Source organism: Onychostoma macrolepis, chromosome 22 (genome assembly GCF_012432095.1).
Source record: "Onychostoma macrolepis isolate SWU-2019 chromosome 22, ASM1243209v1, whole genome shotgun sequence".
In the NCBI taxonomy this organism is placed as follows: Eukaryota; Metazoa; Chordata; class Actinopteri; order Cypriniformes; family Cyprinidae; genus Onychostoma; species Onychostoma macrolepis.
Window position 1 is genome coordinate 33,187,854 of NC_081176.1, and position 25,334 is coordinate 33,213,187.

The 25,334-nt window shown below is 36.2% G+C and overlaps 1 protein-coding gene across 2 annotated transcripts in view; it reads left to right on the forward strand.

Moving 5' to 3' along the window:
• The first annotated feature begins 26 nt into the window (after positions 1–26).
• Positions 27–25,334, forward strand: part of mark1 (MAP/microtubule affinity-regulating kinase 1) — a 52,008-nt gene continuing 26,700 nt past the window's right edge. Inside the window, exons 1-3 of one of the 2 annotated variants that reach the window (XM_058760517.1) lie at positions 27–407; positions 17,544–17,747; positions 21,318–21,371. In XM_058760517.1, the coding sequence (XP_058616500.1) occupies positions 357–407; positions 17,544–17,747; positions 21,318–21,371 (309 nt within the window). In that variant the 5' untranslated portion in view covers positions 27–356. The remainder of the gene's footprint in view (positions 408–17,543; positions 17,748–21,317; positions 21,372–25,334) is intronic. The other variant, XM_058760516.1, reaches the window with a different exon arrangement.

Here is a 25,334-nt window from a genome sequence, read left to right on the forward strand (position 1 = left end):
TCTCTGTCTCTGTGTGTGTGTGTGTGTGTGTGTGTGTGTGTGTGTGTGTGTTTCTATCAGGGTGGATCAATGCAGGAGCCTGAGCTACACACACACACACACACGCTCGCTCTGTCCGCGCATCCGCAGCGTCGCGTCGCTCTGTCTCTCTCTCTCTCGCTCGCGGCAGACGCGGGCCGCTCCTGGATATGTGCATGTTATAAAGCCGCCGCCGAATCGTAGGTCGAAGGCCAGGAGACATGCCGGTGTGACGGGCATCGGATATCCGTATCTTCCGCGCTATCTTCGCTAAGCCCGGCTCCGCGGCTCTGCTGTACCGAGCGCCGGTGCTGGAGCAAGCGGCCTGTAAACACAAGATGTCGACCAGAACGCCATTGCCCACCGTTAACGAGCGCGACGCCGAGAATGTAAGTCAAAGATGCACTGTATCACTCCGCATTAACGTTCAGGTTTATCACGCGTTTGTTCTCGTTTGCGTTCTTGTGGTTTCGTTGACGCGGACGCGAGCTTCTAATGGTTTAACGAGCCGGATTGGTTGAGTGTATACTCGTTTTGTCTTCTGAGGTTTGATAATCGCGTCCAGCGTTGGTTTAAAGCCATTATTAGAGTTATATTTGTTTGTGTAACTGTATAGACTGCTCAGGACCGTTCAGGTGTGTATGATGCTGCCCTGTGCTGTGTTAACACACTGATGATCTGCTCATCATCATATCAGATTGATTTCCCATCATCATGCTTCAGCGTCCCGGCACCAATTTTCTTAATGTAACTACATTATATGTGACCCTGGACCACAAAACCAGTCATAAGGGTCTTGTATTTTTTTTTTTTTTTTGCAATTGTTTCATATATCATCTGAAAGCTGAATTAATAACCTTTCCATTGATGTATAGTTTGTTAAGATCTGACAATATTTGGCTGAGATACAACTATTTGAAAATCTGGAATCTGGATAAAATCAAAATATTGAGAAAATCGCCTTTTAAAGGTGTCCAAATGAAGTCCTTGGCAATGCATATTACTAATAAAAAATGAAGTTTTCTTAATTTTCTTTGTAATCTTAATATCCTAATGATTTTTGGCATTTAAAATGGATAATATTGCTATAAATATACCCGTGCTGCTTCTGACTGGTTTTGTGCTCCAGGGTCACACATTTAATAAGCTCAGTAGGCCTACTTTAGAGTTTATTAAATGTGTTTTTTTTTTGTTTAGTTTTTTTCCAGTGACAGGCAGTTGATATTCTTAATACAAATGAATAACAGCAAATGGGATATAGAAAATCAAATGCTAGAATGAAATGCAGTTATTGCATGAAATGACAAAGATGTTGGTAGATATTTGGACAGACACGAGGGGAAATAACACTTAAGTTAAAGAAATACTTGACCCCAAAAATGATATTTTACTCACCTTCATGTCGTTCACACTGCGTCCTCACGGGGTTTATAGTGATTTGGATTTTGGTATGAATTTGGACCAATCAGATTTAACTGTGGGTGGGGCTACTCGGTGCAACCGCGCATAATTTGATAACAGTAATGTCCTGTTGCTTTTCTCAGCTGTTTAGGGCAACTTAAGAAGGAAGTGAGAAGAGTTTTTATTGCTTTATCACTTCAGGTTTGGATGTAATCTGCTGTTTATCTTTCTTTGAAACACAAAAGCGGAAGTCAAAAATGAAAATTTGTGCACTACTCTGTCTGCTTTTCTGTAAGCGACAGCTACTGTCACAAAATGACTTTTTGGCTGTTTTTCTGCATTGGTAAGGACATGGTGTTATGCTTTTTTTTTTCTTTTTCTGAGAAACACAAAAGGAGCTCTGCCATGCTCTAAAAATACAAAATAATCACCATAATTGTTCACGGTGTTCCCAGTTTTCAGAAGCCTTACGTTTTTTCTTTCTTTGCCAAAATTTAAGTTGTAATTGACTGAAATTTTTCCACTTTGTCTGAGCCCTTAAATCTTTCAGATTTTAAAATGCTGTTGGACAATTCGTTTGCCTTCCAGAAATATCAGTCTATCATGAAATAAAGGTGATTTGAAGGTATGAGGAAATGCAGTGTGGTTTTGGGGATTTTTGCATTACAAGATTCACAAAAAAACTTGATTTATAGAGGACTATTGCCAGCACAATGGCAATGATCTTAATCAGTTTTTGAAGAGAGGAGGCCGTCTAAAGCCCGTATCTTATGCTCCTGTGGGTTTAATGTCATCTCAGGTTATAGGCCTGCAGAGCTCTGCTTATGTAAAGGATTCCTGTACTTGTGTTAAAATCCTCCAGTGATGCAGCAGACACTCAGTCAGGATCAGGTCTGCGGCCTGTGGGAGAGTCTTTATGACTTGCTGATAATGGTCACAGAGGGGCTGTTAACTCGATCATGTAATTACAGGCTGTGATTAATGAAAAGCACAGAAATGCTCCGAGGTCGTCTGGGTGTGTGGCGCGGGTCATTAATGTAAGTAATTTATGCTGAATCAGTGGAGGAAACATCTAGAGATTGCTGTCATTGGCTCTGAACATCTCATGTCAGCACTGCTTTCGCAAATAAATTAAAAGTGTTTGTGTAATTCGTGATTTTTAGTGAAGGATTCTTTTACATTTTTCCCTCCTCGGTTTTGAATATTTAAATTGAGCATCTTTTGCATAGCCACTAAACATGTTGTTTCACTGCTTGCACTGTAACTTCCTGTAAGCATATGAGAAAGGAAGCATATGAATTTTAAACTCTGATTTCCAATTCGCAAATAATCATGCAAGTTAATAAAATCTCAAAAGTCATGGAAATATTTGTACTCTATTCGAAGTTAGTAAAAATAAATAAATAAAAATAAATTCATTTAAATTCATAATTTCATTTAAAGTGCTGGTTCACCCCCAAAAATTTTATAATTTTGTCATCATTTACCCCCTCCTCATATTGTTCCAAGTCTATATGACTTTGTTTTTTTGTGGAGCAGAAAAGAAGATATTTTGAGAAATGCCTATTTTTATTTATTTTTTTCTCCATACAATGGGAGTCAATGGGCACCAGCTTGGTTAATATTCTTCAAAATATCTTTGTGTTCCACAGAAGAAGAAAAGTCATACAGGTTTGGAACGACACAGGGCTGAGTAAATGATGACAGAATTTTCATTTCCCAGTGAATTATTTCTTTAAATACGTTATAGGTGTTGCAGACTCCCGAGTTTGCATGCAGTGAGCTCATGATCGGAGTTCTATAAACCTAAAGAAGAAGAGTTTGAAATAGTCATTAGATATTGATTCGGTTTTATTGCTTGGTTTGCATTCACTCTTGTCTGTTGTCGTTGGGCTTGAAGACGCAGACGGGCTGATATGTGGATAAGAGGAGGGAGTGTTGTAAAGCACTGTTTGCTGCAGTGTGTCCTGGCAGAGGTCAAAGGGTTTTGGATATCAGTGCACTCCTCTCTGTTATAATCAATGCAGCTGTCAAACTATAAGACGCTCTCACCCCCTCCGTCACGGCTGCCTTTCTGTCTGTGTGTGAACTGGAGAATGTGAACAGAAACACAGGAAGTCCAAGTGGACCCAGTAATTGAAGAACAGGGCTGCAAAGAGTAGTTATTTCAGTTATTAATCAGTATTATTTGAATTGCTTGAACAATTACTTGACTTTATGGTTAATAAATGCAATAATTTATAATCAGCTGTTCTCAACTCTGGCCTTTGAGGTCCACTTTCCTGCAGAGTTTAGCTCCAACACTGACATATCTGTGCCCACTTTAAAGGGTTAGTTCACCCCAAAATGAAATTCTCGTAAGACCTTCGTTCATCTTCCGAACACAAATTTAGATATTTTTGATGAAATCCGAGAGCTCTCTGGTCCTCCATAGACAGCAATGCAACTGTAATGTTTCCAGATCCAGAAACGTATGGACATCGGTAAAACAGTCCATGTGACATCAGTGGTTCAACTTCAATTTTGCGAAGCTACTAGAATACTTTTTGTGCGCAAAGAAAATAAAAATAACGACTTTATTCAAAAATTCTTCTCCCCCGAGTTACTTTGGAGTCATTTTTGGAGAGTATCACAACACATACGTACGCTTTAACCTAAGCGTAAACAACGCTGATTACGTTCTTGTGTACTCTCCAAAATGGCGGAAGACGTAACTCAGGGGTGAAGAATTGTTAAATCAACTATTTTTGTTTTGTATTCTCGTAGCTTCACAAAGCTGAAGTTGAGCCACTGATGTCACATGGACTATTTTACCGATGTCCTTACTATGTTTCGGGACCTGGGAACATTACAGTTGCATTGCTGTCTATGGAGGACCAGAGAGCTCTTGGATTTCATCAAAAATATCTTAATTTGTGTTTGGAAGATGAACGAAGGTCTTACGGGTTTGGAACGACATGAGGGTGAGTAATTAATGACAGAATTTCATTTTGGGGTGAACTAACCCTTTAAAGTGGGCACAGATACTTCAGTGCCGATAATCTCTTCTTATCGACTTTAATTGTTTGTTTAAGAACAAATCAAAGGCCCAGTGGTGTGACCTTTGCTTTTAGGTCACAGGCTATTGATGAACTATTCTGTAACTATTCCTATATCTAAACACAGCACTACTGGATTGATGAGCCAGTTGGGACCAGGACCCTGAAGTCAAAAACAGACTCTACACAAATTCATTAAAGGGTTAGTTCACCCCAAAATGAAATTCTGTCAGAAGAAATCATTGAATAAAGCCATTATTTTTGTTTTCTTTGTGCACAAAGTATTCTCGTAGCTTCATAAATTTACGGTTGAACCACTGATGTCATGTGGACTATTTTAACAATGTCCTTACTACGTTTTGGCTCTTGAACTTAGTAGTTCCCTTGCTGTCTACGGAGAGTCAGAGAGCTCTTGGATTTCATCAAAAATATCTTAATTTGTGTTTGGAAGATGAACGAAGGTCTTACGGGTTTGGAACGACATGAGGGTGAGTAATTAATGACAGAATTTCATTTTGGGGTGAACTAACCCTTTAAAGTGGGCACAGATACTTCAGTGCCGATAATCTCTTCTTATCGACTTTAATTGTTTGTTTAAGAACAAATCAAAGGCCCAGTGGTGTGACCTTTGCTTTTAGGTCACAGGCTATTGATGAACTATTCTGTAACTATTCCTATATCTAAACACAGCACTACTGGATTGATGAGCCAGTTGGGACCAGGACCCTGAAGTCAAAAACAGACTCTACACAAATTCATTAAAGGGTTAGTTCACCCAAAAATGAAAATTCTGTCAGAAGAAATCATTGAATAAAGCCATTATTTTTGTTTTCTTTGTGCACAAAGTATTCTCGTAGCTTCATAAATTTACGGTTGAACCACTGATGTCATGTGGACTATTTTAACAATGTCCTTACTACGTTTTGGCTCTTGAACTTAGTAGTTCCCTTGCTGTCTCACGGAGAGTCAGAAAGCTCTCGGATTTCATCAAAAATATCTTAGTTTGTGTTTTGAAGGCGAGCGAAGGTCTTACAGGTTTGGAACGACATGAGGGTGAGTAATTAATGACAGAATTTCATTTTGGGGTGAACTAACCCTTTAAAGTGGGCACAGATACTTCAGTGCCGATAATCTCTTCTTATCGACTTTAATTGTTTGTTTAAGAACAAATCAAAGGCCCAGTGGTGTGACCTTTGCTTTTAGGTCACAGGCTATTGATGAACTATTCTGTAACTATTCCTATATCTAAACACAGCACTACTGGATTGATGAGCCAGTTGGGACCAGGACCCTGAAGTCAAAAACAGACTCTACACAAATTCATTAAAGGGTTAGTTCACCCAAAAATGAAAATTCTGTCAGAAGAAATCATTGAATAAAGCCATTATTTTTGTTTTCTTTGTGCACAAAGTATTCTCGTAGCTTCATAAATTTACGGTTGAACCACTGATGTCATGTGGACTATTTTAACAATGTCCTTACTACGTTTTTGGCTCTTGAACTTAGTAGTTCCCTTGCTGTCTACGGAGAGTCAGAAAGCTCTCGGATTTCATCAAAAATATCTTAGTTTGTGTTTTGAAGACGAACGAAGGTCTTACAGGTTTGGAACGACATGAGGGTGAGTAATTAATGACTGAATTTTCTTTTTGGGTCAACTGCTTGGTCAGTTCCTTGTGATTGTATGTTGCGGTTGACCACACCTTAGTTATTTTGGTGACACTCAAGTGTGCGAAAGAATATTACTTTCTTGTCACTATGAATTTAGAGATGCAACTTCTCTGAGAGGGCTTTAGCATGTTGTGCTTTATCAGGCATTACTTTACACTAGTATGGATGGATATGAGTATCCAAGTACTCAAAATTTACAGATCGATTAGGATGCGTTATGTGACCTTTCACTTAATTTAAAATTCAGTAGAAATTATGCACAATGGTATCCCACGCTCTTTTGATTTATGGGTTGTAGAGCCGTAACTAACTATCATTGTAATAGATTATTAATCGGTTAATTGATTTTTTTTCAATTAATCAGATTTTTAATCAGATTTTTTTTTATTTAATTGAGAAAAAAACTTTTTTACATTCTGCCCAAGATTTCAGTGAAGTCTGTAAAGTGTGTAGTGGATAATTGCTTGCTGTCAGAACCGAAGCATTATGCAAAATGGAAATACTCACATGAATTTGAAACATTTACACACAAGGATATAACTGTACAATGTAGGTTACGCACTCTTTTGTCCACCTTCTAGTCTGATTTTTTTTTTTTGAGGGGAGGACCTATGGGTGTGTGTATGTATAGGCCTTTTCTGATCTTTCGATCCAATGAGCTCGCGCAAATTACATATGAACGCAAAAGGAGACAACAGAAAATGATACAGAGCGCAGCAACTTTTGTTTCTGCTCTGATAGCCACAGAACTACTCAGAACGCTGTGGGTTTGTTTTATGCTGCCTTCATCTGCCATCAAAAATTGGAAAATTTCCTATTTCCCACTTGTGAAGTCGTGATTACGAGCTTGTCGCATTCAAGTAATTTGTTGTCAGAACTAATAAAATGTAGTATCCCATTGGTTTACAATCATATAAACATTCACTGAGCTAGATCATTTTTAGTTTAAAAGCAGCCTATTATTAGAGCATTAGGCAGAAATGAGCTTTTTTCAGAAATGAGGTCCCTGATTAATGAGATTAATGAAATTATTAATGAGAAAAAAAATTCCATTGTTGCAGTTTTATTAGTTTCATACATATTATATCCACATAATATATTACATATTATGTCCATATTTTAACGGCACAAATAATCTCAAGCTTTACAGGGTTTTACATGATTCTTTGATTGTTTTGTAGTGTGTCCTCCAAATTAACCCACAACCTAATACGTTTATACATACAGAAATTAATTCGATCATCCACTCTACGCAGTTTGCTACTTTTCACTGCTGTTTCCTGAATTTTATAGGGCAATTACTCAGAGTCGCCCCCTGTCGTTTCAAAGAATAGTACAACGGCAAGCACGACATGTATAAACACCAGAGCCAGGCGAAAGTATAAATCCTGCTTAATGCTCCACAGACGTGTGCAGTGATTCGCAGATCAGCTTTCATGTCACTGAATCTGCTGTTAAAAATGAACCATCCATTCATCATATCATAATGCAAAACTAAGAATTAAGGCAACGATGAGACAACTATAAAGATAACGATGAAGATATAGTTCTAAAAATCGTTCTCAATATTAAAGAATAGCAGAGTCTACAACACAACTATAATAATAAAGGCACTGAGAAACGATATCGTTGGAATCATTTTCAAAACGATTTTTCCCAACTGATGAACGATAAAAACATTGACACCCAATCAGAATCCATCCTGCTGTAACGAGCTGGAGAATTTAAAGCGGCAGATACGTTTATAATTAATTCATAAATATTAAACCTTTTTAACATCATTAAATGTACATACTGAGTGACTGATACCATCTTTGTCTTGGAATACACTTGTTGGTTCGCAGTGAGTCACGGTTTTAACGTGCATATTTGTTTTAATTTATTTTCAAGATCTGAGGTAAACTATTGTTGCTTTCAATATGGCTATAAGGTCACGCAATATGATATTTAAACTTATATTGGACACGTTTAACTTTGAATAAAGTACTTAATCACCTGAGATTGTCTACTGTCATATAATTTGTATGTTGTTGTTCCAGCTGCGACGTCGCAGAAATAGAAACTGTTTCTAAATGAGAAATTTCACGTGTCGGTGTCGCGGCTAGTTAGGACAAAAACTCTGATTAACATGGAAAAGATACCTTTTATTGCATGTCGCGGCATCGTGTCGCGTGTAGTTAGGACACGGTGTAATGCTGTCAAACGATTAATCGCATCCAAAATAAAAGTTTTTGTTTACATAATATATGTGTGTGTGTATTGTGTATATTTCTTTATATTTATATATATAAATACGCATGCATGCATATATTTCAGAAAAATTGTATGTTTATATATTAAATATTTATTTATAATATAAATATAGACGTAAATATTTTCAAAATATATACTGTATGTGTGTGTTTATATATACATAGTAAATATACACAGAACACACATATATTATGCAAATAAAATCTTATTTTGTATGCGATTTAATCGCGATTAATCATTTGAGAGCACTACTTTATAGTTATCTTTATAGTTATCCATCTTGGTGTGAATGGGGCTTTAGAATCATTTGAATGGGTGTTGGTGCGGGTCAGGGCGGATATCTAAATCCGAGAAAAATATTGGTGCATCTCTAATAATCAGCTTTCTGACGATTCTGGAATTTCAGTCGAATACATGCTTCTCCCGCTATTTATAAAACATACAGTATGCTTCAAATGATTGTTCATACAGCCTGTAAATACACTACTTTAGCAAAAAGACAAAGTGATGTAGTTGTTGTGGGGAAAAATAAAAACTAGAATAGCATTGACAGCAGCTTTGCTTGTCCCCTCCACCATGTTTAAAGTTTATGGCCTGCCCAACTCAGAAACTCTAGCATCAAAATTATCTCTGAGTTTCCCAGTAGTAAACACGACTTGAAAGGCATTCACATCTAATTTCTGATTAAGAAGGTAGCATAAGAATAAGGGTTGGTAGGAAAACGTTGTGCTTTTTACTTCAAGCCAAACTTGCGTTTTTAGACGGCAAAGTTTAAATCCTGTCTGGATAGCGAATGTGTTTTCGACTACCTCTGGAAGTAGTCAAAAGTAGACGAGCTTTAAAAAATTAGACCCCATTTACATGTCCACTTGTGATCGGTTTGACAAAAACAAATCTTAATACCAGGTGTAAACATGCCAAAAAGCCGTTTCACACTGAACGCAAAAATTTGGTGCAATGACGCTTTTGAATTGAAACAATAGAGCATTCGTCTGCGATTCGCCTCGCTTTTTCGCATCGGCCTTTTGTTATGTAATTCACTGCTGTAAAATAATGTGACCGGTGGAGGTGGAAACAAGCAGATGCAATTTAATCAATATCAGATTCATTGTAGATTATTTTAATTCTTGATTATTTTCAGTTTTATGGATAGTTGTTGCTAGGCTATGGTTAACTAAGTTGTGATGCTATAGCTCCCCTTGTGGCCTTCCTGAGAATGCAATACATGCTTGCAAGTGTGTAAATGTTACTGTTGCAGTCATGCATGAAATCGAGCCTGCTAGATGTGTTTTTTTTCCATTTGTGTACTTGCTTATAGTATGTTTCAACAACAGAGTATGGAAGTGAAAGTGATGCAGGGATCGAACAAAGCCGTCACCATCAAAACAAACGTGAGTCAGGGTGTTTTAGAGAGTTCTTGCAGACGCGCATTGGAAGGCTTTCACTTTTACAACAGTTGTGTAACAGTGGAAAGGCTGCGAGAGAAGGGAGTGCTTTAAAGGACAAGTGTGTGTGTGTGTGTGTGTGGGGGATGTGTTTACGGAGATCATACCTTGTCGGAATGTTTTTGTCCAGGCAGTGTGTTCATTGTCATGCTAAAGCAGGAATGCCGATACTGCTGTGTCATGAAAATCTGGAAAACTGCAGCTGTTTCATCTCATCTGTGTTCTCTTCAGGGTTCACTATTTATATGTGGCTTCTGATCAATTTTGAGCTCTGTTCCAAAACTAAGTGAGCTGCCTGGATGCCTTCTAAGGGGCCTTTCAAACAGCATGCGTTTCTGAGACGCAGTGCAGCAGAATAGAACTGAATGCAGATCTTTTAAAAAGTTTTAACTTCTTTTACTTGAGATGGTGACTTAATGAAGTGCTCATGGTGCAAGATGAGTAACAACATTCAAAATAATGATTATCTCAAACGAGCTTACTGACTGATGAGAGCTGAATGATTATGCTATAACATAACCTGTCTACAAATACAAATATTGGGTCGATATATTTGGATAAAATAAATATAAACACTGATACAGGTAGCTCCAATTATAATCAATATTGGGTAATCGTAATTTGCAGAAATGAGATTTAATACTGAATACTTAGGACCATGTGATATTTCTGTTTTTCTTTTTTAATAAATCTGCAAAAATGTCAACAATTCTGTGTTTTTCTGTCAATATGGGGTGCTGTGTGTACATTAATGAGGAAAAAAAATGAACTTAAATGATTTTAGCAAATGGCTGCAATATAACAAAGAGTGAAAAATTGAAGGGGGTCTGAATACTTTCCATGTGTGTATATGTATATGTATATATATATATATATATATATGTGTGTATATTCTTTTTATTTTTTTAAGGTAAAAAGTTCTTTATACATTTTCGGGAAGTCACACCACGTGATTTTAAAAAGGTCAAATCATTTATTTAATTTATTTTTGTCTTTTGACTTAACCGCATGAATTTGTCGGTGGACAAGTTCGTTTTCTTTTTAAATATTAAGCAGTAAAGCAATTTTGTTAAATTATTTTGGTCTAATTTAATGGGGTCATATGATGATGCTAAAAATTATTCTTTTTGTATTTGGTATAATGCAATGTTTACACAGTTTAAGGTTCAAAAAAACATATTTTCCACATACCGTACATTATTGTTGCTCCTCTCTGCCCCTCCTTTCTGAAACGCATCGATTTTTACAAAGCTTATCGTTCTGAAAAGTGTGTTCTGATTGGCCAGATATCCGGTGCATTTTGATTGGCTGAAACACACAGCATCTTGACGACATGGCGGTGGCGGCAACAATGGGTTTGAGACTCTAATCTTTGCGACTTTACAGATCTTATATATGTACGAACAGCTTGTAACACTCCAAAGAGAAAGGAAACCATGAAATCACGTCATAAGACCCCTTGAATAAAAATAGGATGAAAGTGCATATATTAAATGCACTAATAACTCCGAAGCAGTAGGCTATTTTACAGAATTATTCAGTTTTGCCTGTATAGCCTCCTTCAAGTGAAAAATCTGCTCCTGGGCAGCATTGGGTATCATGTGTTTGGATCATTCGATACCTCGCTGAGTCACCAGTTACACTGAATGCTGATTGTCAAGGCCTAGATTGGGCTTTCTGCCATTGTGCTCAAAATGCAAGATAATGTGGATCCTAGTTTCGTTTCTTGAGGCTTCAGGAGTGACTTATTCAGTAAATCACACGGCCTGAATGCTGATGTGGTGGCAAGTTTTAGGAGTCCAGCCAGATTTTGTTGAAAATTTGACGTTTGCTCAGGAAGATCACAGGGATGACACCAGCTCTGCTGACTGAAAATGGTCATATTTCAGTTATTTTGGTTCGTGTCGGAGCAGCCAGATTCCTCTCTGGCACGAGGTTGTTTCTTCAAAGCTTTGCATGCTTGTTCTAATAGCTTCTTTGAGTATAAATGTTCTTTAGCTTTTTGTAATACTGAATTCTGCTTGCATTGATGTCAAAAATAGTTTTCTATTCAAGGCAAGGCATCACTAACACAGAACTCGCCAGTTGTCCTTGTTTAGGGGAGCTGTGACATTATTTGACTGCTAAGCTAAAAAAATAAATGTCCATAAAAGAAAGTTATGCCTTTACACCCAGGAATGGCATGTTGTGGCAGCCAGCATGCATGGGGAAAAAAAAGAAACAAAAAAAAACCCTTAAAGCAGGAAATGATATCATAGAGAGGACCCAGAAGACCTGCAAGATTGTGTGTCAAGATCAATAAGTCTCTTAAAGATAATTTGATCTATTTATGAAAAGGAAAGGTTATACAATGTCATGTGGTGCAATTCCCTGAAAGCTTAATGATATTCATGAATTAAAAAACTTTCCAACTTGAAAATAAAGCCTATTTAAAGTCTTAACTGTGAAAATGCACTATCCAAACGCAAATGGTTGTAATTAATGAACGCTTTGGAATAGAGACCTCAGTCCACAAGTGAAAGCGATGGCTTATCAGGAAAATCTGCCTCAAAACGCATATACGCATTTGTCGACCCCAGAGGGTTTGATTTCACCATGAAATCGGTGCCCTAAGAAATAATCAAACATAGAATTAATATAACAACAAATAAATTTGCAATTTAAAAGCATACTATGTATTTCACCAATATTACATAAAGTCAATTAAATATTATTTTAAATAATAGCATTTATGCTGAAAGGTTTTTGGCCTGTCCCTCACTATGATTTTTCGTTTTCAGCAGGACTTTGCGCACGGTAAAATGCGCACGGTAAGAGCGTCTACGGTAATTCACGTTGGCCAAAACACACAAGGAAACGCATTGTGAAAGAAATTTCATCAGCAATCACAGACGTTCGTATTCGGACGGGATTCGTTTTCTCAGAGGATCACTGAGTTTGCCTTATTATTGTAGTAGCCTACAAGTTTTGTAATATGACGCTCGACACTGCCCACTGGGGGGAGGAGCCTGCTAAAAAGTTTGCAATGTCCAATTTCCAAACTTTTTTCACAGGATGAATTTTGAGTGTTTAGGCTTTCGAATGATATTTAGGATAATTACTAAAATATTTGATAGGGGAAAACCAGGTTAAAAATCTTCAAAAACATGCATTCATGATGTATGTAAAATATGTTAGTAATTTTTACTTAACGTTAAATTGAAACTTTTCAAGAAGAGGGCATCATTAGTGGAATATTTTTGACTTTATCCTCTCAGTTAAAAATAAAAATTGCCTAGAAAAGAAGAGTAATTCGGTGCTGAAATACTTGAAATAAAATTGAACAAAACTCCAAACTTTCATGCTTTTAAACCCTCCATAATGCTGGACCATCATTACTGTAAACCGGTATGAGTTCAAATTAACATTATGCCACAAATGCTGCTGATAAAGCTTAACATGCATTGAACACGTGACATTCATGCCCTTAAACTAACCTTCATTATGACTGAGGCAGTAAAGATGGCGTATTGACCAGGGTAAATGGATGAGATCTTTATTGGGTTACCTTAATGTTGTTGTGTGCCATGAGGAACAATAGAGGAGACACGGTGATAGTAAGACCACTAGAGAAGGTCTTTTCTCTAGTTTTAGAGTGATGGACATTGTTCCATTTGTGTTTTATTGTGTTATATAGCACAGGTCATCCTCAGTTCACCAGAGTCACAGGACTTTACTGTACTAGTGACTCAGCAATTATTCACAACAGGCTCTTCCATTCACTGAGTCTTCACACAACTTTAGTTCAGTTCAGTCTGTTTGTCTTGAAAGTCCTACCATTGTGTTTCTTGTCAGGGAAATGTACTCTGTAATTTTTGTGGTTTGTGTTAGGGATGGGTGAGAGACTGTAGTTGTTTAGCGTCTTATAGTTAATGAATTGGAAGGTTTTAAATCCAGTTTGAAAGTCAGCATGGAAATGAAAATTCACGTAGTTTGCAAATACAAGTTATAGGTCTTATTGTGAACAATTCATCCATTGTGTATGTTTCAGATTTCTGGACCTTGTAATTAGGGTTGCAAAAAGGTGGGCAATTTCCAGTAAGTTTCGGAAACATTCCAGAAATTTTGAAAACTTTCTAGGATTTTTTTGGAAATTCTAGGGATTTTTGGAAATTTACCAGAAATGTTCCACCCCTTTGCAACCCTACGTGTAATATTTAATTAAAATGTCATAACTGGATCTTTCGACTTTTCTGGTGAGATCTGTCACTATAAACATTTCATTGTGAGATCAAATGAAAAAAGGTTCAAAAATTTTAACCCGTTTAATATCTTTACTATTCATACTGGTTTGTAAAAAGTTGACGTGATTGTCGTAAAACGCAGTCTACTGTTACTAAACTACGTGATGTGCTAGGAATAAAAAAAGTTATTAAATGCACATTGGGCCTTAAAAGAGAACTTGATTCCATTCTCGCATACTGTTCTTAGTTGACTTATCTTCACCAGTTGCTTCAGGACTTTTTTACTTGCATTAGTTAGTCTAGTATTAGTTTAATTTTGCTGTGCAACTGGTGTTTAGCATTGTGAAATGTTGTATCAGTATCTAAAATTTTGATATCGTAACAGCCATGGTTCCGGCATAAAATAATTATATTGTTATATAAATCTTTTTTTTTTTTTTTTGAGAGTGAATTCATTTTGAGGGAAGGAATTAAGAGACAACAGTTTCAACGTACTTTCCCATATTAAAAGTCAGCACAGTAATGCTCTCTCCAAAAACATGTGATTCCAAATTCATTTCAATTTATGATCAGATTTCTAGTAAACATTTTCAAAGTTTGAGTTACTTAGTCTATTTATTGGTTGAATATCTATTAGCTACTCTATTGTAGCCATCTCACTGTTTTCATTTGGTCTTGGTTTGGCTGTTTTGGAACTTAGGCTATATGAATTTGCATGATGTGACAATAAATGCATTTAATAGAGACCCCGATTACAGACTTCTTATTAGCCAGCTGTACATATATTTATCTGCATTATTATACAGAGAAACCTTGCCGCTATAATACAGTTTTTTTTACTCTTTCACTGTATATCATGAATTATATAGATCTAAATTTCATCTTAACTATATATATAATTTATGGATAATAATTATTAGATTAAACATTTTCATCTTAACACAATTATAAGGCCACCTAGAGTATGTTCTTTGTGTGTACGTGTGGTTTCAGTTGTTCCTACATTTATTCGTAAATTTTAGCATGGAAAAAATGATGAATCATGATTTGTTCATGAAAACGTTCATATATAGACTTCTTGCACAAATTTGTGTATACTCTTGCTAGGGATGGGCGATATGACCAAAATCTTATATCACGATATGAGTCATATTATTTCACGATAAGTATATCATGAATTACTTGTTTTTGCTTTAAATAAGGTCTCAATGATATCAAATTTCTTGATAACATAGAAATTTCATAATTCTTGCCACCAGTGTAAATATCTTTAAAAAAAAAAAACTAGCTTAAATAAAAAAAAGCTCACGGAAGCCAAGTAAACAGTCAGCAATTAAATAAGAAACGAATTACAAAAAAAACTAAAAACTACAGTAGATCAAATAAATAAGAAATGCCACATATATTGTATAAAGTAATCAAATATATAAAAACACTGCACATTCTTCACTGTGTGTGTGTGTGTGTGAATTAAATGTACCTTCTTATTAAAGTTACAAAAGTGATTTAGTCAAGAGCAGTGAGAGATTTTCTCTCTTTTGTTGTTTGATTAACATGAATGACAGACAGCAGGAATATTAGACTGCTGTCACTTTAAGAGCTGCCCGGATACAATATACTGTTACACGTTTTGATACGTACAAGTGTGTGTATTTAACCGTTTAAAGCCTATAAAGCAGCAAAAATAGCTCTGTTCAATACTCCCGCGCTCGATGAGCTCCGTCTTCGTGAGCACTGTCTCTCAGACAGCGCTCGCATATAACGAAATGAGTTTTCTTTCGCTGCTGATTGCATTTCAAGTTTTCGTGATAGAGACAATAGTCAAATCTCTACAGATCGACAAATTTCTACCAGTTATATCACCCACCCCTTACACTTGTTTAGTGAATGAGACCCTTTTTTTACTGCTAAGGATTCAACGTTACCTTCTGTGCTGTATGCTGCATGTATTACTCATCATGGCTTTGTTAGTTATGTCATTACAGTGGTTGGTGAGCTGAATGGTTTGAAAAGTCATTAAAAACTAATAAAACAACAGTTTTTTGTTGTTCTCATTCTGAAAAAATAAAATAAAAAATCACTGACCAGTCATGTGTAAGCTTGTATAAGCACTCTGTTTCTTCTTTCATAATAAGCAAGTTTAAAGTCAAATAATATTTATCGGATGCGGGAAGTCATTTTCAACAAGGCTTTTCCAATCTTATGTAGCTTAAAACCAATCATATTGTTTCATGACGTTCAAAATGAGGGCTTTTATGATGGCCAAAACAGATCAGATTTCCTAGCGTAGACACAGTCTCAGGTATGAAGCTCCACTCCTGTGGTCCCAGCGCTCCACGGGTAATGGATTCTGTTGTAAGTGCTCTCTGTGGTTCAGGCTGAAGGTCTCGGCTCATTTTCCACTTTATCCAGTAGCTTCTGTATATTGACCGTCAGATTTCTACTGCGGTCTAGCTGAAGTTAACTAGCTCCAGTGCTTTCGTCACATTGATGTAATTGTTTGACTGAGCTCAAAAAGTGCTCGAGCAACAACGGAACTAGGGAAGCAAAGGCCTTAAGGGAGTCTTGTACTGTGACACTCGTTTAGGGTCATGTTCATGTCATTCACATAGGACTAATTGTGTGTGTGTGTGTGTGTGTGTGTGTGTATTTTATGCCTCCGGGGTCTTCTGATTGGTCCACTGTTTTGGAACTGACATTGTTTAGCGGCGCTGCATGTAAAAGTTGATTTTCTTTTAACTTAAACTCACATCTTTTGCAGCATCTTGCACATGAATGCTATAAGACATGAACGCAGTGGTCATACACATCCGTATAGTGCCTGTTTTTTATTGAAAAGCAATTGAAAAGTAGCGCATTGGAATAGAAGAATGCGTTCTGAGAGAACAACGCCTTACAGTACAAGTTACACCAGAATGTAATTCTAATAGAATGTTTAAAAATAAAAATAAACTTTTTGTTTGGCACAAATTTACTTTATATCCATTTTAAACAAATAGGTATTGAGCTCACACCATTTAAAAGTGAATGCATTCTGCCCTGTTATGGTCCAACCTGTTTTTTCATATTATTTTGAGGTTTTGTAACTTGATTTTGTAATGCCGTTTTAGTAGACAAAAAATAATCAAAAAAAAAAAATATATATATATATATGCTTCTCAGCAAAATCTGAAATCCAGCAATAACACAAAGACAGTAGTGTTGATATGATGACATGAAATCCACTATTGAAATGAGATGTTATTTAAATAATTTCAAATGTCATGTCAATGTGTTTTAAAAAAAAAATTATAGTTCAATTATATCAACACACTTTTTTGTAGTTTTGAAAATTAATTAGGATATTAAAGGAGTATAGAAAGGTTGAGTGTGAGTGCATTTTTTGATTACATTTTTTTTAAATGTCAAAATTTTAGAGAAAACTGTTTATATTGAAAGATTTAGTTTTTTTGTTTACACGTAATTTGAATTGACCACCCTTTCCTTTCATCTCTCAGCACACGTCTGTCGATGGCTACACGGACACACCAGCACCACCCACGAAATCAGCGAGTCGACAGAGTCTCCCGCGCTGCCGCAACTCAGTGGCGTCCATCACAGACGAACAACCTCACATCGGGAACTACAGACTCCTCAAAACCATCGGCAAAGGGAACTTTGCTAAAGTCAAACTCGCCCGCCATGTTTTAACAGGAAGAGAGGTGAGCAGATACATATTTATTGTTTTATATATATACTAGTGCTGTCAAACGATTAATCGCAACAATGTTTTTTTTTTTTTACATAATAAACAGTACACACACATATATTATTTATTGTATGTATGTATGTGTATTTATATATACATCATAAATATACACAGTACACAAACACACATTATGTAAAAAAAAAAAAAAAAACTTATTTTGGATGCGATTAATCGTTTGACAACACTAATATATACAGTAATAATGCTAACACTTTTACTACATTGTCATATTTGGAGGACAGAAATTGGCAAGAATTCCAGCATTTGAAATTGTCTTGACACTTAATTTTTCATAGATACATATTGTGATTATTTTACATAAAACATTCAAATAATAACACTGCAGTCCTTAGGAATGGATGTAGGTTGAATTGGTGTGAAAGTTGTACAGGCTGTGCATTTCCATTTACAAATTACTTGACAAACAGAACTCAGAAATAGGGATGTGCGATAATATCGTAATTGTTGTTTTAACAATGTGCAATTTGACATTATTGAATATTTTGCAAAACCAAAACAAAACACCTACGGAGTGCACAAATACATTACGTGATGAAGTCTAGTGGTTTAAACAGTGCACGCGCATTTAGAGTGTTCTTTCACTGCAGGATTCAGTCTATTAAAATGCATTAAGAAAGATCACAAAATTCAAGATATGGGGGCAGAAAATGTACATATTTATATCATTTCATATAGTTAAAAATCACACAAAGAGTGCCATTTCAGGGCTTGCAACATTTCAAAATCCCTGGTAGCCCTTCGGGCAGGTACTCTTCAGCCCGAATTAAAAAATTACTATTTTATTTTATTATTAAATATTTTATTTTAATTTAAATATAGAAAATCAGATAGGAGTTTAAATGTCAATCAAAAATATTTTCAATACACAAATATCAACAAAAATGAAGGAAGGAATTTTTTTTCACTATTTACAGGGTATCTGCAGAATTGTAAAAAATATATTTAAGGCAATTTATGACCCATTTTAAGAGCTGCACAAGTAAAATGAACACAGAATGAGCGGGGTTGGACAATGTCTATGGTAACATACAGTTTTGAGCCATAAAATTACATGATTTACTGTTCAGATACAGGTTTTCACAAGAACAGAAATCTTATACAACAGCGTTTCAGGCTATAAACCGTTTTTATGAAAAGGGATCAATCAAGCATATAAATTATTATGTTAATTTAAAACATATAAATATTACTGTCTTAATTGTTTAGATTTTTAGAAGGCACATTAACTTCTTTCTCATTTACAACTCTGTGTTTGCTGCGTAAAAACATGAGTTGATATTTGCATTGATCTGACCATAAACCGTAAGAAAGGCTTATTGGAAATGCAGATTCACTCTCTGCCACGAGGTGGCGCTTTAGGAGCGCTGAAATATTGCTGTTTCCCCGGAAACGCTGTACACAAAGCAGCTCAGCGCTCATAAACGCTGCTTTATCAGGAATTATAGGAAAAATGAAATTAAAATGCCAACGACACGTTTCTGAGGACAGTCGGTTCCCTTCAGATACATTCACATAAAGACATCCGCGCCGCCTTTTGACTTGAAACATGCAGCGCTCATTATTTATTCAATGACATCATTGCCCTTTGAAGTTTAACGTAATCCTGCCTTATCGCGACTCTTGTCTTTCCGTCCCCAACTGTAAGACCTCTAGAAATTATAATTAAGACATTTCTTATACCATTTAACGTATTTAAAACTTTTTATGGCCTTAATTTTGATACAACTCACTTTCAGAGTTTTTAAGGACCCGCGGGAGATCTGTATTTAAGGAGCCCGTCGGGCAGGCGGTGATAGATTTTGGTAGCCCGACTGGAAAACACAATAGCCCCGGGACGTCGGGCTAGCGATTTTGCGAGCTCTGCATTTTTTTTTTTTTTTTCTTCAAAAATAAGCATGATTACAAATGATACTGATTTTATACAACAGTTCAATAAACAATTTACTTACGTTTTAGACACAATACTGCCTGTTTTTGCTCCATTTCGACAACCAAAAATAAATCCAAACAGCTACCACAGAACATTTTTGTGTCTCAACATGAATGTTTCGTTCCTGAATGAATCAACCGTTTAAATGATTTGGTTCAGTCACAATGACTCACTTGTTAATAGTGACTTTCTGCAACCTACTGGCGGTTTTAATTTCATATTTAAAGTATCTTTTCATTTTTAAAATAATTTCAAATATCAGTATTCGATGTTTTATGTTTAAAATATCAAGACATTATGCATTTTTTTTTTTTTTTTTAAGATTTATTTATGATTTATGGGCTTTTTATGCCTTTAATTGGACAGGACAGTGTAGAGTAGACTGGAAAGCTTTGGGTGAAGAGAGAGGGGAGCTGGATCGGCAAAGGACCACGAGCCGGGTTTCGAACTCGGTTCGTCGTGAGCACAGTTGCGCTGTATGTCGGTGCACTAACCCCAAGGCTATTGGCGCCGACAAACATTATGCGTTTGTAAATGCAGGTTAAAGCACTCCATGTCCCTCTGAGCTGCATTAAACAGTGTGTAAATGCATCTAAATGCCACTTCAGATGCATCTTCTGCAAAGATTATTTTAGTTGATACTGGTTTCATTTGTTTGGTAACAGCCTAAATGTATTATTATTCTAATTGACTGATTAAATGTAAGAAAAATTTGACTCAAAAGATGCACACTTTTAGAAGAAATGGCTTTGCTAAAGTTAAAAATGCCAATATAAGGTAAAAATCTATTTAAACTTATATGAAAAGATTAATTTCTGTTCACTGATGTGAACTGACCGCACAGAATGAAGAATATCAAAAACGCCAGCTGTCCATGGTAGTCAGATATCAGCACAATAACACACTCGGGCAAAATATCGTCTAATTCTCTCCCCTTGTCATTGAGAACTAGGTGTTCTGTTGAATCTTTTAAAAGGCACCTAAAGACATATCTTTTTGGACAAGCCTTTAATTAGCAATATGGTCTGGAAGCAAATTTTTTTTTTGTGATATTTGGTGGTATTTGTATAGTTGGTATTTGAACTTTTTTTTTAATTTAAATTTGTAAAGCACTTTGTGACTCTTTGTCTGTGAAAGGTGCTATTTAAATACATTTTACTTACTAATTATGGTTATCGAAAAAATCCCAAAAATATCGAGATTTCTTTTTTTTTTAATATCGCACACCCCTACTCAGAAAACATATCAAATTATACATTTATCCTGTTTAACTCTTGACTCTCAGTTCTCCGTCATTCGGGGAAGCGGAAGAGATTATGTTGAGTTTTAAAATAAAGACACTTACCTTGTGCTGGATCCCATCCAGCATGCATTATTTAACAGCCTGTGTGTCAGAACATGCATACAGGACCAATAGAAACTCCAGATTATGTAAGAAATGGAGCCGTTTTGCTCTGACGCGGAGAGGGATGACGTGGATGCCCCGTAGCCTTTGTATATTTAGATGTATAGGCTATTTATAGGAGTCTATAAATATACACATTTCACAGTGACACTATATTTGTTTTTCAGGTAGCGGTGAAGATCATTGATAAAACACAGCTCAACCCCACAAGTCTACAAAAGGTGAGACGTTTTTTTGTTTTTGTTTGTTTTTTAATTTTGATGAAAGTTATTTCGCAATGTGAAGTCTTAATCATGTTAAAAATGTCTCATTTTCTTTGAGCAAATACATGTTTATGATATATTCTTTGCATGTTTTTTGACTTTCACCCTGTATTTTAAGAAATATACAAGCACATTAGAAATCCGGGTTTTGAAACTCCCATTTGTTGTGAGATTTTTGTTCTCAGTATCTTTGTAGAGATGTCAATAATTTAATTTAATAAATCATAATTTAAAGACTGGTGAAAAGTCCCTGTGAGCGTTAGTACGGTAAACATTGAAACGATTGAAACAATGTTTGATGTCACTAACCTTCTAATATCAATTGATTATTTAATCCTCAAAACCTTTTGTACTCTAAACTCTCAGTAAGGTTTCGTTTTGTGTGCGTTATGCATTTGACCAAGGTTTTTCAAGATACATGTTTGATCACAAAAAATTTTACTGCTGAACTAATGCAAACCTCAGAGGATGTTTTCCTAGACTAAGAATCTAGTACAGTGTAGTAAAATTGCAACACCTCACTCAGAAACACGCACTGTTAGCATGTTTAGCCTGTTCTTGGGTATTGTTAGCACGTTGCTAACATGTTTTAGCATGTTGCTAGCATATTTGTGTTCTTAACTGCATTTTCCTAGGCATTTTAGCATGTTGCTAACACGTTTAGCATGTTTATAGGCATTGTTAGCATGTTGCTAGCTAGTGTTAGCCTGTCATTATCGTGTGTGGGGTTTTATTCGTGTTACTAGTATGTTTTAGCTTGTTCCAAGGCATTGTTGGCACATTGCCACCATTTTTATCACACTGCTGACATGTTTTTGCATTTTCATAGATGGACAGAGAGAGAGACTGTCAGGTAGATCAAATGTTCTCAATCCAACATAAATATCTGCTGAACTGCATGATAAAAGCAGTGAATAAAGGGCTTGTCTTTTTGTCTTGGAGCAGAAAATGTCAGAGTGGCTGTTTCTTGGCTTTTATAAGCAGCGTTGACCTTAAAGAGAATGACGCAGCCTCTCATGATGAGAACAACATCAGAGCTCATGCAAGTCAATCAGTTTGCAGCGGAGAAATCCACTGAACATTTTACAGCTATATTCACATCCTTTCTCTCCTTGCAGTACAGTGGGTGATTTCCAAAATCCCAAAGCTGTCATAAAATGATGTTAGCCGATGACTGGCTCACTCAGAGGGTCATTTTTAGGCAATGTTGACCGGTGGGATATTTGTAGAAGCGTGACATTTTTCTTCATACCGTTTCCATTAGTGGGTTACTATTAAAGAACATTAAATGCTTTGTCAAGCATAGATTTCAGAGAAAATTGAGAACTGCTGACCTAATGGATTTGCGAAAATGCTTTGCGGAAAAAAATTTAAATATGAGTAGTTTTCCCTCCCCCATCTCCCATTGTTCAATAAGAGCAGTTCAGGTTTTTGAAATTCCATGTGAAGGCGTGGTCCCAAAGTGGTCACAATTAGCAAAATTACTTCCGTTAAATGACTTTTGCTTGTACACGTCACCAACACCATTTGATGAAGGGCCGTTAATGAAGGGATTGCATTGATCAGTTTGCCCCGGAACGACTTTCAAGGGCGTCAGAATGACGTTTGGTAATCGCTGTCCATGCTTTAACACTTTTATGAGAATGCAACATTGTTAAATAACGTCATTTTTGTTATTTTATATGTTGATGTAGCTCAACTGGTAGACCATGACGCTGGCAATGCCAAGGTCATGTGACTATTTCCCAGAAAACGCATTCATTTGAAAATGAATCTACTATGCATTGTTTTGGATAAGTATCTTCCAAATGAATGAATGTGAAGTTTTGTTTCCGTACAGTCAATTATCATCTCATTTGAATATTTTAATGAGGCTTGTCCTCTATTGTTTGACTGATTGTGCACATTAGCATTGCGTGAACAGATGGACAGTGAGGTTGTCAGTGAAACCTGCACTGATTTCTATTGCCTCACGTTTCGACAGCAAGATTAATGACTTCATGTTGAGGTACACACACACACACACACACACACACACACACACACACACACACAACATCAGAGTTTGTCTGTAAATACGGTTGGTTTACCTCCTCCCCCAACAGGGATCATCCAGTTACTTTATCACATTGTTAATCGCCTGACGTCATAAGTGAATCCTCTTCCAGTACATTTATTCATCCAGAATCAGTATTCAACTATGAAAATAACAGCTGCATGCTGGTTCTGCTGGAATCTTACCCTGCACAGAACGATCAGGGTGGAAACCTCTGCATGCAATTAATTGCTATAATCGGCTAACCTCAGCGTATCCGAGAGCATTCCACAAGCTCGGTGTCATTGTACTTTTATGAGCTCTTACTATACGTCCATCTTCTTCAACCAGCGTTTGTTGGGTTCTCAAATGCATTCTTATGTAATCATCATTTTGAATAATTCGTAGGCCCAATCTGATGCCTTTTGTGTTTTCTGTACTGATTTTGGAGGGGAAAACTACAAGTACAATTTGTCAAATACAGCTTAAGCCCTATTCGGACGGGACTGGTTTTGCAGGGGGTCGTTAAAGAAATTTGTGTTTCCCAGACGTACTTTGGGATTTTAGTCCCATCCAAATCTGCCACGTCAGTGTTTTTCTCACACAACCTCTGTAATAATTCCAGAGCAAATTACCTACTATTTTTCGGCAAACTCTGTGATCCTCTGAGAAAACGAATCCCTTCCAAAAGCGAATGTCTGTAATTGCCGACAATATTTTTCTCGCAATGCATTTCCTTGAAACTATCAAGGTGAACTACCGTAGACGCTCTTACCTTGCGCATGTTTGATATTTTTGCCTCTCGGCAAAGAAATAAAAAAATTAACATCAATAAAATCAAGAGCCAGATCACGTAAACTGTTAAGACTGGCTACTGTAATATCAGCGTCAGATTACTCGCGTTAATTTCTGTACTCCATTACATAATGTTTTACCTTAAACATGGTTTTGCTACAAATAAAAAAAATAAATAAAATGGTTAAACTAAAGTAACCACACATTAAATTTGGTTTTGCTATTTGCTAGCCATATAGCTTCACCATGGTATTTGTAGTAAAACTGTGGTTACATATGGTAATCAATCCGAATGACTATACGCAACGCATGTACGAAACAGACCCTCTCACCTCTGTAATAAACACGGAGATGTTAGTCCCGTCCGAATTGGTACATGACCATCGCAGACGTCGGGTGATAAGAATCGAAACTCAAACGTAGTTTAGAAAACAACTCCTATTCGATTAAGGCTTTAGAGTACTTTTATTGGTAGCTGAAAATATAATCAAATTTGACAATCTTGTCTAATAATAATTATTATGTGTAGTGCTTTTGTGAAAGTTGGGCATTTGAAGGGGTCATGACATGCCTTTTTTATTATTTTAATATGTTCTTTGAGATTCACTTATATCATTTGATATTATTTGAAATCTATTATTTTGCAACTATCACCGTTGCACTCGCGTCTCGCACAAGAGAGCCGCATGTTTAGAAAGCCATGTAAAATTAATGTAAGTTCAACTTTTAAAAAACTTGTCTCGAATTTATGCCTGTTTTTCCTCATCCCACGGCATCTCGTGTTTTTAAATAGAAAAAGTACTATTTGTGATTGGTTTTCGGTCCTTTGTATTAAACTATACATACATACAAGATTCTATTTTGTTTCTAATTGTTTAAGCAACTTAATTATATATGGTTTATAAGCATTATTTTAAACATTATGCACTTTTCCAAAGATGGTTATTTTATTGCTTTGAAGAAACGTGCATTAGTAATATTTTGCTCGACGCGCCCTCTTGTGGCCTACGGAGAGAAGCCAAAAGCTTTTTTCCTGCTAACTGAAATTATGCCTTTTAAATTCGAATATAATTTGAATATTGATCATATGT